Below are 18,323 nucleotides of genomic sequence, written 5' to 3'. Positions count from 1 at the left end.
ACAGACAGACAGACAGACAGACAGACAGACAGACAGACAGACAGACAGACAGACAGACAGACAGACAGACAGACAGACAGACAGACAGACAGACAGACAGACAGACAGACAGACAGACAGACAGACAGACAGACAGACAGACAGACAGACAGACAGACAGACAGACAGACAGACAGACAGACAGACAGACAGACAGACAGACAGACAGACAGACAGACAGACAGACAGACAGACAGACAGACAGACAGACAGACAGACAGACAGACAGACAGACAGACAGACAGACAGACAGACAGACAGACAGACAGACAGACAGACAGACAGACAGACAGACAGACAGACAGACAGACAGACAGACAGACAGACAGACAGACAGACAGACAGACAGACAGACAGACAGACAGACAGACAGACAGACAGACAGACAGACAGACAGACAGACAGACAGACAGACAGACAGACAGACAGACAGACAGACAGACAGACAGACAGACAGACAGACAGACAGACAGACAGACAGACAGACAGACAGACAGACAGACAGACAGACAGACAGACAGACAGACAGACAGACAGACAGACAGACAGACAGACAGACAGACAGACAGACAGACAGACAGACAGACAGACAGACAGACAGACAGACAGACAGACAGACAGACAGACAGACAGACAGACAGACAGACAGACAGACAGACAGACAGACAGACAGACAGACAGACAGACAGACAGACAGACAGACAGACAGACAGACAGACAGACAGACAGACAGACAGACAGACAGACAGACAGACAGACAGACAGACAGACAGACAGACAGACAGACAGACAGACAGACAGACAGACAGACAGACAGACAGACAGACAGACAGACAGACAGACAGACAGACAGACAGACAGACAGACAGACAGACAGACAGACAGACAGACAGACAGACAGACAGACAGACAGACAGACAGACAGACAGACAGACAGACAGACAGACAGACAGACAGACAGACAGACAGACAGACAGACAGACAGACAGACAGACAGACAGACAGACAGACAGACAGACAGACAGACAGACAGACAGACAGACAATCGCTTTTCATCGAAGTGGAAGCGCTATAGGGCACTAAAATGGCAACCACGGTAATTGTTCATCCCAGACTCGAGGAGTTAGCGATTACCACTATTCAGCCCAAATGCTGCTTTTTAGCGACCCGTTTTATTTTTAAGTGGCCTGAATGTTTTACTTTAAGCGATAGCATAAGAGCCTCACTGCAGCGGAAAGCCGGCATCGCACTGGGGGAAGACACGAAAGAAATAGAAAACTTTATATCTGGTGGAGTGGGATTCGAAACTGCGGCGTCGCTAAAAAGATCAGTTACGCTGGCCGATGCTTCAGACCACTGTGCCAACATCACAGCTTTTTTAAGCATGGTATTTATTACATTGAAAATATATTTTATTTACATTAGCTAAATTATTTACAAACCATTTAGGAAATGCCACGAAACACATCGCAAACAGACAGAGCAACAGAGCACCACACGCGAGGTAAGGCTGAGCACATCACCAAGAGGGAGTGCCACTCCGGTTAAGTAGGTCGGTTCGTACGCTTCCCTCAACTGAACAGTCAGTTGGGAGAAATTTTAAAGGGACTCTGAAACGCTTTCCGAGGAGAGCACATAACTCAATTAATCACTGCACTGTGTTGCCATGAAAACCAGAGCCAAATAATACTCTTCTACAAGCAGCAGACGACACGCAATCACGCGTGAAAGTTGGCGAGCCCTCCCCGGCGACTTTTCATGCTCGCACCCTCCTCCGTACCCCGCGTCTGCGTAGACAAGGTGAGAGGTGGCCACTGCTTGTTACAATCCTCCTATCCCCCATCCCCCCCCCCTCCCCTCATTTAGCTTGGGGTGAGCTTGCAGTCCGGAGGAACAGGTGTCAAAAGATTCATACGCTACCACAGCCTTTGTGTTGTCTGCTAACGGAGTGCCGTTAACCTCCTGAGGGAATCAGCTGACTCTCAACAGGGAGCGGAGAAGGCTCTCCACTGCTCCACAGAACTTCGAGAAATGCGCAGCAACCAACAAGACAGAACTAGCTTTCCTTAAGAATGGCAGACTGTTGGGAAAGTTAGAGCATGTTCTTGACGAGAACGGCACGAAGAAAACACGGGCCAAAAGACGCACGAAGCGCGCTTTCGTGTTTCTCGACTTTGCGAAAATTTTTTCTATTTTTTTGTGAAAGATTTGATAGTCCATGATGTCGACTTGGTAAAATCGGACGGAACGGCATAGGAGAAAGTGTGCCACCCTGAAGCAAAAATTCCTGGGTACGGAGATTTCAATGCGGTGAGAGAGATAATCCACTGCCCTCCGACAAGTCGTGCCTCCTGGCCCAGGTGTATACTTCTGGAACGCAAGGATAAGTGGAAAATATCCGGGCACAAGGCAGGCGTGGTGACCGACCCTCACGCGTCATCGAGATAGCTGGGCAGAACACGCGACATGCACGTGTGTCGTGTTTACTTTGCTACGCGGTCGCTATGCGCGGATTTTACCGGAAATAATCGGGGGCTGCGTAAAGAAAATCGCACCATGGTAATCTGTGGTTGTGGTGATTGATGATTGATTGGTGTGTGATCGGCAATGACGAGTTAATGGAATCACTGTAATTAATTACAGAAATGAAAAAAATTGAAAAATGGGGTTCAAAGACGTCAATATGCTTAGAATGAAAAGCCAATGCTTGATGATGGTAGTTAAGAAAATTTAGAGCGTACAATTGAGCAATTAACTAATTGAAACAACTGAAAAACAAACATGCGTTCAAAGGTGTCAAACTGCTCAGAATGGTAAGGTAATATGTTTGCAGATGCTAAGTACCGGTGTATATCGTCGTCCTAATAAAATAATCTTGTAAAAATATATACAGAGTCGCATCAGCATCACGTGATGCACCAAATGACATCGCGTCAACGCTTAAGCGCAGCAGTCCTCCAACGTTTTACGAGCTCCCGAGCGACATAACAGCGATACGACAAACTTTATCAATCACGGTGCAACTCGAAATTTTCTCAACTCGAGATCAAGTTTTGCATGCCTTGATTTGAGCAGGCATCAAGTTTCAAGAGGCAGCAAGCCTACCGCGGGCACCCTGCGAAGCCGATTCCCTGCAAGACCACGACCGAACACTGCACTTCACGCAACATACTGCGGTAAGAAAACAAAATCCGCAGCTGCTGGAATGCGTTCTGCGACGTTTCACCGTAATCCCGGACGTTGTGGCTCGCCACCCACTTGGGCACAGCCGACGGGGAAAAGTCGGCCGGACCCCAAGCAGCACGTTCAGCGCGACTTAAATCCGTGCAGCAAGTAAATCACGGCCTCGCGAGAGGCATGCCAGTGGAAATGCAAGCAGTGTCGCAGAGGTGCTTCTCACCTGCCACCGTGTATCTGTCCATGTAGTTGATGAGGTTGATGAAGAACAGTATTCCGACGGATGCATACTCGACGAAGCGCCGCGAACGTTCGGATACGACGCCGACAGTGGGTGCAGCCGGCGGTGGCGACTCCGGCACGGCGAGCTCGCGTGGAGCAGAGCTGATGTCCTCGGTCGGAACCATCGCCTCTGGTACCGATTCCACCGGGTTGACCGGATCCCTCGAGCGCAGTGCCAGCATCCACGGGGACCTCACTACGGAAGCGCGCACAGCACCACCGAGGTCGAAGCCAGCAGCGCTCACATCAGCGTCGCTGGTTGCTTCTGCTCGTTCTCATGCTCGCCTACCGCTGACGACGACTGTGGTAGGGTGACTGCGACACACAGCAACCGCTTACGCCGCAAGAAGAGCGACAACTAGAAATCGAAAGATCGCTGTGATCATTGCTCGAAGTGTCTCGATTGTTGTCTCGCACCGGCTACGTTTGGCTACAAGTTTGCGATGGAGCGAAAGATTATTATTCGTTACGTATGTTACTAAATCTAAAGGAACTAATTTTAAAAAGATTGTTAATCTTAGATGCAAGCGCAACTTTTACAAAACTAATATTTATCTGGTAGTCTGAAAGTTGCAAAGGCGCCCCTGTGCTGTGCGACGTCAGTGCACGTTGTTGTTGCCTCAAATACGACGGCACATACCCACGGTGGGAGATTGGCTAGTGCACCCCAGTTGCACCTTTCTTTTTTCTTCTTTCACTCCCACCTTCCTCCCTTCCCTTGAGGCGCGGTTCAGGTGTCTGCCAAGATGCGAGACAGATACTGCGCCATTTCCTTTCCCAGACTTACCAAACAATGAAATGAAAATAGTTACGGTTTCTAGCACATAGCGACAGAAGAAAAAAAGATCTCGTTCACTGTGCTATTTCGACCACACCTTTCGGAGTCCCCCAGCAGCGGGCTTTATTATTTGCATCTTAGTACGCTTTCACACCCCATTGCGACATTTTGATATTTCACTGCCGTGTTAAAACTCCCGACGCAATCATTTTGTTAACTGCGGGCGCGCACGGCGCGTTGCTAAAATTCCACTCAACTGTGCAATTTGGCAACAATGGAAACTCAAAACTTGGATCGTTTTCTTTTAGAAAAACAGTGTCGCTATGTCAGCTATTCACTGTTAGAAGCACACAAGTCCATGCCGTTCCCTTCAACAGCATATTCACTCAGCCAGGTGGCATGGCCACTTATAGGGTTGACAAGCATGCTCATTCATTCCAAGCGACACAAACATTGCCACATTGACTGCAAGATGCCCCAGGATGCTAACGCCCAATTGCAAAGTGGCTTCAGTATGCTAAGCTTTCAGTCTAGAAGGCATTCAGGCACTTCAGGGAGCACTTCATGAACAGCAGAAAATGCCTCTTGATGTACAGAACTCCTTGCACAGCTGCACAATAGCCTCGGTACACTCATACACTGCACTTGCCTCTATCGGCAGGAGAGGGAGAAAACACGTACATGAGTGCAGTCAGCACACACAGTCATATGGATAAAAGATATGACTTTAATTCTGATATACATTCAACAATACATGAGCTGCTGAGACAGTGCACTACGCTGCCACGCATGGTACGCAGTGCTCCGGCTCCACATCACAGTTCCCGACAGAAGGGCCGAACAGGAGAGAGGGGCTTTGGTATACGCAACTGGCCAACTTGGCAAAGGGAAGAGGTCTCAACAGTAACCGACACAGCTGCCACCACAGCTGTGTACATTGGCTGGAGAGCAGTTAGAAAAAATAGACACTTCATCAGCACAAATCTGCCCTGTAGGCAGAGCAAGACCACGCACTGGGGCACGCACCACGTGAACAGGGGACACACTGGTCCCGCCAAATTTCCACCAAGGTTCTATCAGCTGCGTGCCCTGCAGGGGCACTGCTAAAGCCAGATCCTGCAGAGCACACTGGTAAAAAAAAAAAGTGAATTTATAGGAACCTCACATATTTGAGTGTGCCATTTATATCCTAGGCGGTGGGTCTGATTTCTGGCTGCTACAAAAACTCTAAATCTTCCCTTGGCACATCCTAATGAACCAGGCATTTCTCAGGGGACACAACCAACAAAGCAGCATCAGATCATTTGTGATGCCAGCCACATTAGAGCGAGGGACATATGCCACCCTACAAGCAGGAGTGCACACAATACGTGTTAGCCCACCGCAAGTGTGCATGAACCACACGTACCTCGGTCACAACAATGCATCTAAGAGTAATAGTCATGCTCATCCAAGCCGACAGCTCAAGCGCTGCGCTCTCAGTCTAGCCTGCCAATTGAAGGGCACACATTTTTTTTCGTCATTTCACCAATAATTTTCCCCATACAACAGATTGTTGCAATCTCTCCACACTATGAACTGAGAGCGTTTTTATGCTTGGCTGTTATTTTTTTAATGGCATGTGCATGTAAAAAACTAAAGGAAACGAAAGCTTGAACAAATCACAGGAACATTGCCACTACGTGCCAAATGCATTGCAGGTTTTTATTACTTTTTTTTTACCAAACATAAACTAACTTAATTCTACACCTGCTAAGTCATCATGAATACATCATCTGAAGCTTCAATAATTATAATTAAAGGAAACTCCACCCTAAAGCAAGTTCAGGGCAATATGCCAAAACCAAATTAAGAGCAGGCACATTCTATCTGAATTGCCAAGGATGACCAATCAATACTCGAAAAACTTGTCTCCACACATACACACACCTGCTCCTGGCCTGGCTTGATCAAGGTATGATGCCACCAGCGTGGTCCAACCACAAAGAGTTTACTTTCCTCAGGACTCTATGGTAGGTAGATAGCTGTGATGCTGTGTGCCTCAGGTTACTCCATGCTCTCTCATTCCTTTCAGTGGAAAAATGTAAGTTCCTGTCAAACAGATTCTGTAAACACCACTTAGCACACACATGCATGATAGGATGTACAGGTGCCCCCCTTCCCAGTTTTTCAAATGCAACCGCGAAAACAGTTGGAGAGAGGGGGAGAAGAGAAGAAAGAGGGTTCGGACTTTATATTGTAGAGTACGCATCTGCCACACGGGACCCAGCAGCCAAAATACACGACGACACGTGAACAAGAATTACGGCAAAGCACAGTTGTACAGACTGCAAGATCAAAAGAAAAATAAGTTATCTCTCCAGGAATCAATGAACGAAAATGGTGAAGTGCACAGTTCTTCCTTTCTCTCTCTCTCTCTCTCCACGTAGCCAAATGCATTGTGAAAACAATATGCATGCAGATCACATGCGCACACATGTACAAACACTGCAGAGAGCAGTAATGTTCACACAGGGCTCTACAGGAAGCAGAGCACAGGCGTGAGGAAAACCAGACCCACAGCCTCACAATAAACACGCACGCACCACACACACATGCACACACATACGCACCTACAGGAGTAAGCCTCCTTTTCCCATAGAAAGTTGTAAAAATCAGAACCGCACAATAAATTAGGGCATTCTTTCTCAGTCTCCACGATAACTGGAACAAGCAACACCTCCCTCGAGAATCAGTTGGTTAAATGTGAATGAGGACACACACACAATGTGCAAAGGACACACCAGGTGACGATGGCGATGACGGCAATGATGGCAATGACGGCGGTGGTAACAACAGCAACAAGGGAAAAAAATATGAAAAAAAACGGGGGAATGAACACCGATGTGAGTGTAAGAAGCGCATGGCACAATTCTTACTCATCTCACGCACCAATCGTTGGGGGACATCAACAGATCCCACCCACTGTCACTCGCACACTTCCTTTGGCGAAAAGGTCCTTTCAGAATCACTCTTCGACAGCGTCTGCACGCTCGGCGAAGCACCTCAGGTGCAGTGCGAGATGCAAGTGCGTGCGGAAGGGACACTCCCATCACCGCTTACTGCCCTTCATACACGTCCTCTATGCACACAACACATGCACATCGCATCTTCGCTCAGGCAAAGTGTTCCACACCTAATCCATAATCAGCAGCAAAGCTCTCCCTTCGTCTTGGGTGGGGCAACACAAGAGGGCTGCACAATCGTCGCATATCAACCGCGCCACTTCAACCCCCCTCCCTCCTACGGCATTGACAACGCTGGCCGCTACAGTCAACATAAAAAACAAGAGAATGCCACTTATGAAACATCACAGCCTCGTTTCATGAAAACGCCTCACTATTTGTACTCTTCGATTTGTGTTTGTGTTGTCGTCACCATCAACTTCAAGGGTCGCATCATTCAGCAAGCAAATGGTCCAACGTCAATGGCAAACGAATGCAACTAAGCGCGCCAAGTTGGCGCGCTAATAGTCAACGTAGATGGTAAACATGTACATGGCAAGCAAGAGCCACACAAGCCACATTTCTGCACCACTAACAGCACTCCAACAAGAACAAGGTTGGAAAAATCTTGGAAAAAGAACAGAATGCTTCATTACGTGCACGTGCCAGCACCCATAGCTCGACTCTCTGCACTTGGTTCCCATGCTGGACCAACATGTCATATGCGCCAAAGTGGCACACAGCAACGCCTAAATGACTCAAGCTCGTGCTTCAGAGCCGAATGGTGTGAACTGGCACAGCGAAATGGCCCACCACTTTGATTCCAGCCGACACGAAACAATCTTTGATCCCTCACGACACAAAGTTGAAAAGAACGGGCACCCCAATGCAACATCGTGCCCTTCAAACTGATCATGACTGTTATTAAAGACAGGGGCATGACTTACAAGAGCTCAGGCCTCACACCCCACAACTGTGAGACACAGCTCGCGCAAGACGTCCTCTTTGGTGTTCGCACAGCAGCTAGAGTTTGCACTGAACATAATGACAGCACCTCATAACAACAAGAAAGCAGTGACGCCTGCAAGGACAAGTCGAGGAAGAGATGAGAATCGCATCTACCGAAATCAATAACACAGCCTCCTTTATCACCAAACCTCTACAGTGCAGTAGGGAACACTGGATGCAGAGGTATGACAAGAGACTCACAACCTTGGAAGTGACCTTGGCCAAAAACCATATCTCTTCAAGTTCTGCTAATACTATGACTTTTTCAAGCGTCACAACAGGAGTTGGTAGGAACGTGCTAAGCTGCAGTGGGTAGCCAACTGATGCGACTGAAATTCCAAGGACATAGAACTCTGCTCACAACAATGACCGTCCGTGTGCAACCTCTCTCATGGAGCTGAGATTTCATGCCGACCTAACATTCTGACATAAACATAGCCATGTCTCGAAACACCGGAGTCTCCGGAGCCATTGAAAGTCGAGCGTTGTCAACACAGGGCCCTGGTACAGGAAAGTCTTGCGCCGGTGCTCCAACAAAATGCCATGGAATGTCCAGAGCATTGCCACGAATCGCAGCAGCTCCCATGCTGATATCAACAGCAGTGTGAAAATCTGCAGTTGCAGACAGGGGCCAACTGAGTATTACCCGACTGACCATTGCTTGTTGTCACGGGTGTCCAGGAACCGAGAATGGCACGTCGCACTTTGGCGATTTTAATGGTGACACTCATCCAAGAGCAGACAGTTGGGCTGTTGGTTCTTATGCTGCCCATTCCAAAGACGCAGCTCTTGGAAACGTGAGCGAATGTCACGGGCTGCACAGTCACCCTTCTGCTTGCGTGACAAGACAAAAGAAAAAAAGAAAGAAACGCAGGTGGAAAGCATCTGTAGCGATTGTCCAGCAGAATAACCCTGTAAGCAAGGTGCCAATTCTCAAGCGAAACGTCCTGTGAATCTGCAAGTGACGACACATGGGTGCCAGTCACAAGTCGTATTCTCTCAGCACGACAGCACTGTACCCCCAGAGTTACCACCCTCCACATAATTGTACGCTGACCCAGGACTGGCTGCCATGCCTCATGGGTGCACTAGAAGTACCCAAGGGTGCAATAGAAGCACAGCAGAGGTATATAATTAGTTCAGCATACTAATGGACCAAGGGCAACACGCTGTGAACACAGACACATCGACTGCCACCCATCAAGTGATCAACTTCCCAATGGTGAATAAGTGTTATGGTCGCTCGCATCTGAGGGTGCCCAGTAGAAAAGAATGCACAGTTTCAACTGTACCTCTGCAGCATGGAGGACAAATACACGAAGGCACCCTCCCATTTTCTTCACAGGGGTGTACTGCACGCACAACATTTGGAAAGTTATCTTCGATATCTAGAAACTGTAACCTTGCTATGAGCTCAAAGAGACCCTTTTCCAAGGTAGGGCTAAGGGGCGTGCCGAAGCATCACGTTTAAACTGCCTCAAAGGGCCACAAACTTCAGTCTGGTATGACACAGCACCGCTCAATGACGCGGTGAGAGTTAATCAATGGACGACTGCCGTACCACACCACCAGTGAGACTGTGTAGCCATTTATGGTTCCTTCTCCAGTAGTGCGAAGTCAAAAGATGGCTTCAACTGCAAGACTGGGTCTTCGGTGTGAAATGGAGCCTTAGGGTTACACCAGGTGGTATTAGCTGTTGCAGCTCAGCGGAAAGTCTCCAAAGGCTGGCCTTGGTCATGCCACCTTTGCCCACATTGACTGGGAGCGCAAGTCTCCATCATCCCATTCTAGTCTGAACGTCGCTGCAGGCAGATGGCCCTGCTGTAAAGCTGTAGGGTAGTGACTTGGACGAGAAACATTGCGGAGCTGGTGATAATTTGTAGGAGACGTGGATGCCAACGTTGATCCCACATCCCTAGAAACGTGTGGGCCGAGGCTGCCACTGCACTGCACGTTGGAACAGCTCTACCTGGCACCACACGACGAAGTGTTTGTGAAGGACATTTCACATCTGATCCAGCCTCGTTGCAGACAAGGTGCATAGGGATGGCAGGGGCCCAAAGGAGACTCCTCAGTGGGAAGTGCGGCCGCTCTTGGGTGCCCCCGGTCCTCCGCCAGGGTTCTTGCACTTGAAGCTGCGCTGCTTGGAGAGCTGGGAGGCCGAGCGGGCACGGTCGGGTGGTGCCCCCGACCCCGGTGTCGGCGCACCACCACCATCCGAGCATGCCCCATCCTTGTCAGTGGGCGATGCCAGTGTCAGGCTGCTCATGGACGAAGACAGGTTGATGGCCGAGGCCACAGAGAGCGAGCTCGGGTACTGGCTGAGCTCGCCCTCATCCGCAGGCAGGCACGTCTCTACCATGGCTTCCAGGCAGTTGACAAACAGCTCCGCATTGTCCAGGTTAGTCTGGCTCTGCTTTAGGACGAGAGTGGGAGGGTGAGGGAAGAGGAGAGAGTTGCACCGAACCGAACACGAGAGAGAGAGAGCACGTGTTACGTCATGCACTTTATCCTTTACTCAGGGACTACTCTACCTGGTCCAAAGGCACTGAAGGATGTGGAATTGCAATGCCAAGAAAAAAAAAATTATTTTTACTAACAATGCACACTTGTTTTTTTGAGAGACCATTCTATTCCTTGATGGTTTGAGCAGAGGAATCAGCATACATATCATTTCATGGTTTATGTTTTTAGGGGCTTAACGCCCCAAAGCGATTCAGACTATGAGGGACGCCATAGCGGAGGGCTCCGAACAATTTCGACCACCTGCGGGTCTTTAACATGCACCGTCATTGCATAGTACTCAAGCCTCTAGCATTTTGCCTACATCAAAATGCGGTTGCCAAGGCCGGGATCGAACCCGCATCTTTCGGGTCAGCAGCCGAACACATAATACGATTCTGGCACAGCATTTCAGAATTAAAAAAAAAAGAAAATGGTCAGTAGCCTGTGTACCGTATTAACGCACATATAATGCAACCAAAAATATAACGAAAGGGGGAAGTTTGAGAGCTTAGTTATATGTATATATACTCTGTATATATGCGTGTATGGGCCGCACCCTGTTTTCCCGAAGGAAATATTAAAATAAAGCATAGTTGGGCTAAAGAGAGCACACACAGAGAGCATAGAGAAAGCCCCTCAGAAGCATATAGTACTGATGCAAACTGATATGCGCATGACCATTAGTGATACTCACCTTGGAGAAAGGTCCAGCAAATCTCCACAGTCCACCAAAGCCACAGGCTGTCAGGAGAGAAAAAGGGACGGACGTGTCACACGAGAGGTGGCCCAGCGGGTGAGCCGAGGAACTGAGGCGGCGACCACCACAAGCGAGGTGGGGAGGGGGGGTGTACTCACTCTGCAGATAGTGCAGCTGCTGCTGGCTGCTGTCCTCGCAGGCGATCATGTTCTGGATGATGCACTGCACGGCACTCAGGATGATGTGGTCATGGTTCTGGGACAGCACTGTCGTGATCTTGGCGTCCAGCAGGCTGTGACTGCACGGGCACATAACCACAAGCAGTCTGGTGGCGAAAGCGTTCTCACTTTTACGGCAAGAACTCTTCGTTTTCATCAATCCGGAAACAATGTTCCTGACTCACGGGGAAAGCCCACAGGAGGCTGCTTTGAGAGTAGCACCACCCAGATGTATGCACCACAGCACAGATGCGACAGAACTTGTAGGGAGCACAAGTGCTGGTTCATCCCCAAGACCAGGCATGTGCAGAAACTGCTAGCTGACTAGCTAAATTACAAAGACAAATGCACTTGCAGTGGCTAGTTTGGCAGGGGTTCCACTTGAAGGCACACTAGTAAACTTAGAAAAAAATGCAGTCCGGTTGGTTGGTTCAGGAGAGTCGAAATCTGGGCCAGTTGGTATGTACTTGAGAGTGAACCAGTCAAACAGACAGGAAAGGAAAGCACTCAACTGACAACCGGCGACTGATTTCTGCATTTACCCTTCTGTCGTCCTTCGTCCATCTGACCGTTCGCTCTCGAGTAAACTGGTTGGTTGTTTTTCATTTCATGGAAAACCATGAAGATGTGACATAGAGTTCTCGATGCGTGTCGTCTGGCTCGTGCAAATCATGGATTTTCAAAAGCTAGTGAACTAAGTGGATCAGATGGCATAGTTACACTCCCAGTCACGAACTCCAGAGGCTGCAGCCCTCCATGGTGAGCCAAGTGACAAGGTGGCTTAGTCTGCAAGGCTCTCTCTGTGCAAGGGCACCACTCAGAACGCTGCTTAGTGTACCATCAACATCCTGAAAGACACAGTTCTCGCAGTTCACTAGAACGATCTCAGTCACCAGACGTGAACTTGTAGAACTGCACTACGGGCCTTCTAGGTTACTTCTTTTTTCATGCATGCTTCCATTCGTTTCTTTCTTTTTTTTGCAGTACTCTTTATCCGCACACTTAAAATGTAACATGCACTGTGCAGTAGTCACCATGCGTAATAATGGAGGTGGAGGAAGATGATGACACAAGCTGTTTTACAGCTAGAGTTTTTACTTATATACGTCCACTGCTACAGTGTGACTTTATTCCACAATTACCCTGCACGCACCCCACACCTTGCACCTCGGAGGTGGCACACAGACAGGAGGCCAGGGCCCACGAAGACACAGCAGGCTGAATGCAGGAAGCACATGCTCAGAACACTACCCACACATTGGCTGATAGCATCCCCAAGTCCACGCCCACTTCTGCAGTGCGTGGGGGTCATAAATATTAGAAGGAAAGGTGCAATGCAGCAGTCACACAGCAGAACAACAACTGAACCACCCCGTGAAGGGAGGGATTAAGGAAGGGCGCTGAAAGGAGCAGAGATGACAAACTGACAACATTACCCCACGTCTCTCTGGCTCACAGATTACCCAGCACAGCATAAGAGTAATACTTTTTTTTTCTCATCACTTCCTTCTCAATCAGCTTTGTGTGCACATCCTACATGGGACTCACACACAGCAAAGGCAATGGTTAACACTTACATCACAGGGAACACCTTTGGGAAGACCACAGAGGCCTCGGCCAGGTACTCGTACAGGATTCTGGTCTCATTTTCATCCGTTGCAAAGCGCACCAGGGTTGCCTGCAGCAGCATCAAAGGGTGGAGGCAGCAGGGTTTAGCGCGAGACTTAGAGGGAAACACTACCCTACCTGGTGCAAAACTGCAACAACTCAATACCTCTAACAGTAAAATGTTGCTGAAGAGAATCTCACAAACGACAAGAAACCTTGTTCTCCACAGACACCAAGTTCTCCAACAATGTCAAATTCTGCAGAAATGCCCAATTCACTGGCTTTCCAGAAATAACAAGATCTGCACAAATGTGTAGTTGCTCACATATGCAGATCTCTTCAGAAATGCCAATTTCATGACGAACAGAGTGTTCTCCACAAAGGGCAAGCTCTCTGCAAATGCCTAGCTCTTGGTGAGAGCCTTCCTTGCTCTCACTTTTCGAAAGAAGAGAAGCATGTATATGTTGTGCGCAGTGCCTGATTTTTTGACTCGATGACCTGTGTAAGTGAGTGGTGCATTTAGAGACGTATTGAATGTTCAGGTGAACGATGCTCATGTATGTTCACTGCTATGACTCAAGAATGTTCCTCTGTGCCATAAGGCTCAAATCATTGTACTATATTCATGTGGTGTAGATGTGCATCATTATGACTGTTCTCCCGAGAGAGGGTAAAAGAAAAGAAGGGTATGTAAAGCCAAGAGTTACAATTCCAATCTACTTGAGGACTGTCTACTATCTAGAGCTAATGTATGTGTTGCAGCCTGTGCAGTAGCCTGTACAGCTTGTAAAGTAGAATCTCGGTGATACGAAGCTGGTTGATACAAATTTCGCGACGATACGAATTTGCAAAATTCCCCCGGCTACAGTGCATTGTGTACGATGTTCCAAACTCTCTCCCTCGCCTCTACGGATGATACGAACGCACAAGCTACGACCACACCCTCAAGAACTAAGCGCTGCCCCTACATCACTGATGTCGTTATCACTAATTGTGCGGTACGCACCGCACGCAGTGAGCGGCGGTGCGCGGCCCGCATATCGCCAAAGTCACAATCACTAATCGTGCGGTATGCACCACGAGTAGCGAGCTGTGGCCGCACAACTGCGAATAAATCTCGTCAGCTGTAAATTGATCTACGTGAATGCACTTTTCGTGCTTCTGCATACAAATTTTGTTCGTTTGGATGACAAAATTTCGGATGATAAAAATTTTTTCGCGGCCCCATGAGATTCGTATCACTGAGAGATTCTACTGTATACTGTATATGCTCGCACACTGAACCCACTTTTTTTCCACAAAAGTTGACATCAATTGGGGGGAGGGTTCATTACACAGGAAAAGTTTCAACAAAATTTTTTTGGAAGAGTTGAAATTTTACATCATCTCTCCATCCGTCATCAACAAAAGCATGCACCTAGATGCGTCCGTATTGCCGGTATTTAGCATCATTCACTTCAAAACGTGTTTGCAGCATCACGGTGCAATCCAATAATTTTGTGATAGCCTGTGGCACCGGTCAATCACGGCAAGATAAACCAAGCATGCTGAACACTGGCTCTGATGGTCAGTTGCGCGTTTTTTTACAAGAGGTTAAAAAAACTCGCAGGACGATTACCAATGTGTAATGCGAATGTTTGAGCCTTAGCTGTGGTGAGGGGTTAGGCATTTTCGCCTCTGATCTCGAGCTTGCCAATTTGCTAGGGGGTCTGAAGACCCTGCTTCCTTCATAGCATTACAGTGTAGAGGATGCTATACAGTGTTCTGGTTTAAATGCTAGATTCCTCTCCGATGCTCAAGTGCTTACTGCCTTTTTAAGCATACAGTGGCGCAGCTGGGTGCGCAGCCAGGGGGCACCGAGCAAGCCACCGCCGCCAGCACCTATGTCAAGGGCACACAACGTCTTGGTGGTCTGCCAAATTCGCTGAGCAAGCCACTCCCCTCGCAGGAGCTCTTGTCAAAAGAAAAAGCAAACATGCCATGATGTTATCGGTGTGCAGCACCTTGATGCACTGCCAAGGTCTGCGCTGCAGATAACTCGAAAACAGGAATGTGCTACGAAAAGCCAACAGTATATAAAAAAAGTAAACTCTCAACGACAAAAAACTGAGGGGTGGGTTCATTGTGCAAGTGGGTTCATTACGCGAGTATATATGATAATTCCTGCTACATAGGCCCTCCGTGTCCTCAAATAAACAGTCGTAGTCACCTATGCCCATGTTAGAGTGAGTCTCAGTTTCCTCATTTTACCCACGCCAGGTTGCCACAGGGAGGCCTCACTCACCAGAACGGTCAGCACCAGGGCCTGGGTAGGGAAGTCGGTGAGCACCTCTGGGTCAAGCAGCACGTTGTCCTCGTTGGAGACAGACACCCGGGAGGAGCGAGGGGGTGCCAGCGTGGAGGTGTCCCCTTCAGTGGTGCCAGGGGGACCCTTCTGCGACCGGGGCGTCGGCATGGAGCTGCTGCGCTGGGTACGGAACAGAGGGCGGCCCCCACCCTCACCCGTGGTGTCCAGGCTGCGCCAGAACTTGGGGTCCTTGGCCGACGAGGAGGGCGTCACACCACCCTGCAAGCGTGACACAAATTGTGATTACAGCGTCGTGCACTCCTAAGGTCAACACAGGAGCATCAATCACAGCTCTGCAAAGTGAGAGTGATGTTCATGCTATTGTACTACAGGGGACAAAAGTTTCCGGGACGTCAGTTCTAGCAAAAACGCTTACTGCAGCTCCACCTCGTTACCCAGTCGCCTGATATGGTATGAAAGCATTAAAGGCCTAAATGCTCCTTTCTCTCATCATAATATCAGGCGACTGGGTAGTGAGGTGGAGCTGCAATAAACATTTTTCCTGGAACTCCCGTCCCGGAAACTTTTGTCCCCTGTAGTATATGGGCAAGAAGTGCAGTGCCTGTCCGGAGCATGTGAAATGGGCTTCAAAGGTGGTTGTTATCATTGGGGCCAACGATTCAGGATTGATAGAGAGGAGGCAATTAACCCTCCTGATAAAAACTTGCAGGCAACTGTTTCATCAATACTCTCAATCAATGTTAACGTCTATTTTGCAATGTCCAGTTCCGTGGCAATAGACAACAAGCACATGCTGAAATCCGAGAGACATGCTTAAAAACAAATGCTCCCAGATGCAGCCCATAGGCTGGCGATTCCATCATCATAGGTATCGTGGTGCCCTGCTAAGGATGCATAGCTCTGCCCACTGAGCAGCAACAAATCAGAGGGTAAACATTTCCTCGGAATGACTGTGCAACTGACAATCACACCAAACTTCATAAGAAAAAAAGAGCTGCTGATCATGTACGTGCACTGGTGGCACCTCCACTGGCAGCGTGAAGTGTGTCATAGAGAGCTTCCCACAGCACACTGCTTCAATGTGTGCTTAAAGCATTATTTTAGCATCCTTGAGTTGTTACACAACACGAAAGATGTGACACAGGTGCATGGCAAGGTTGCCTTCCTTGCCATCAGATGCCACCAGTGTATAGTACAGTCGACGACCAATTTTTCGGACTCTCCAGGGATTGTGAAAGCAATCGAAAAATCAGGCAGTCGAGAAAATCAAATTTCATGGAAAAAAAAGTCATGAACTTATTACCAATATGCCGGAGGATGGGGTCATTTGTACTCCACACGTTCTAAAGTTCCTCATGACTAAATTTCGCCGCGCAACATGTACACAGACGACAGGTGGTGAGTCGGCGACTGCTTTCACGAGCTCGGCCTGGCTGTGCTGCCCTCGGCATGTCGTCAATGAACACACGGGTTGGGACAAAGTCTAAATGGGAAAGCGAACACGCTACTGCGGGAAATGCGCTGCGCGCGCAGTACGATGGGCCCGGAATGAGAACGCAAAAATAGCGAAACAATAAGAACCGAGAAGCAGCCGAAGCAAGCGCTTCATCAGCATTGGTCTTCATCATTAGGCCTAGCGACTAGAGGCAAAATCGGCATCGTATTTGGCGATATGCACTCTGCGGTGGCTTGCGTATAATGAGAGGTGTCTTGCCTGTCATCGGAACACCAGTTGTTTACGATTTTATGATAGAAAAGTCCAGGTTGCAGAGCATTTTGCCGTGGTATGCTGACCTCGCTTTGAAATGCACCACCGTTTGCTGCGCTCACCATCTCTGTGAAGTTGTACGCCTCCCACGCACTTCGCTGCTACCTCTGCGTATTCAGGACGAAAGACTTGGCACAGATGAGTTCCGCGAACTGTGGCTACTGTTCAAGTTCATGCGGTGGAAGACATTCAACAGCAGTGCAAATTTCGAAACCACGCGGGCACAATGTGCCGACTCGCGCAGAATTTCAGCATCGCAAGTGAAGAGGCTTCCTTTAAGCTTGAATTTCATTTTGTTTGATAACGTTTTCGATTTCTCCTGCAATCTGAATCAATGAGGTTCCACTGTACACATTATATGGCGGCTTGGGTACTGGCGGCGAGTGTGATCGAGGTCCGAAAAATTGAGCAGTCAGTTGCGGTGTGTCCGAAATTTCAGGCACTCTTACACATTGGTTCTATGGGCCATGCCGCGGTGCCGCGAAAAAGTCCGAATAATCAAGCATGTCCGAAAAATCAGGCATCCAAATTTTCGGTCATCGACTGTACCGCGAGCTCCTTGGGCCACCCACTGCGATGGCTCGAAGCGCGGTTTCCACTTGCAAGTATTATTCTTCCCTGCCTACCTGCTGTGGCTGCCCTTGCTGCTGCTGCCCCTGCTGCTGCCCCTGGGTGTTGCCCTGTGGGCCCTGGGCGGGGGAGGGCGCCCCTCCCTGCTTGGCCAGGCGTGCCTGTGCCAGGGCGTTCTGGTCGAGGAGGTCCCAGGACTTTTGGCGGCGGCCCTGCTGCTGGCTGCCCAGCGGAGGGTGCAGCTGGTTGGCACTGCTGCTGCCCCTGCATTGGGGAAAGACCACAGGGACGGCAGCCCATTGCTCAGCAAGACTTATTGGAAAGTGCTCCAGTAGTCTGTGTGGATGATGCAACAAGTTCAGAGCCAAATATACATGTTTG

At 49.0% G+C, this 18,323-nt stretch overlaps 2 protein-coding genes across 8 annotated transcripts in view; both read right to left on the bottom strand.

Moving 5' to 3' along the window:
• Nucleotides 1–3,911, bottom strand: part of LOC144121775 (protein spinster homolog 3-like) — an 87,797-nt gene extending 83,886 nt beyond the window's left edge. For both annotated transcript variants that reach the window (XM_077655171.1, XM_077655170.1), the window contains exon 1: nucleotides 3,440–3,911. In XM_077655171.1, the coding sequence (XP_077511297.1) occupies nucleotides 3,440–3,680 (241 nt within the window). In that variant the 5' untranslated portion in view covers nucleotides 3,681–3,911. The remainder of the gene's footprint in view (nucleotides 1–3,439) is intronic.
• A 1,072-nt stretch (nucleotides 3,912–4,983) lies between these two features.
• The window catches only part of Nf1 (neurofibromin 1), a 72,066-nt gene continuing 58,726 nt past the window's right edge, over nucleotides 4,984–18,323 (bottom strand). For 3 of the 6 annotated variants that reach the window (XM_077655163.1, XM_077655166.1, XM_077655165.1), the window contains exons 44-49: nucleotides 17,999–18,206; nucleotides 15,581–15,862; nucleotides 13,266–13,366; nucleotides 11,629–11,768; nucleotides 11,468–11,514; nucleotides 4,984–10,684 (exon numbers count right to left, since the gene is read on the bottom strand). In XM_077655163.1, the coding sequence (XP_077511289.1) occupies nucleotides 10,340–10,684; nucleotides 11,468–11,514; nucleotides 11,629–11,768; nucleotides 13,266–13,366; nucleotides 15,581–15,862; nucleotides 17,999–18,206 (1,123 nt within the window). In that variant the 3' untranslated portion in view covers nucleotides 4,984–10,339. The remainder of the gene's footprint in view (nucleotides 10,685–11,467; nucleotides 11,515–11,628; nucleotides 11,769–13,265; nucleotides 13,367–15,580; nucleotides 15,863–17,998; nucleotides 18,207–18,323) is intronic. The other 3 variants (XM_077655164.1, XM_077655167.1, XM_077655168.1) reach the window with 2 other exon arrangements.

Source organism: Amblyomma americanum, chromosome 2 (genome assembly GCF_052857255.1).
Source record: "Amblyomma americanum isolate KBUSLIRL-KWMA chromosome 2, ASM5285725v1, whole genome shotgun sequence".
NCBI classification, from domain to species: domain Eukaryota; kingdom Metazoa; phylum Arthropoda; class Arachnida; order Ixodida; family Ixodidae; genus Amblyomma; species Amblyomma americanum.
The sequence above is the reverse complement of the archived record's forward strand: the minus strand, read 5'-3'. Positions and strand labels throughout refer to the sequence as shown.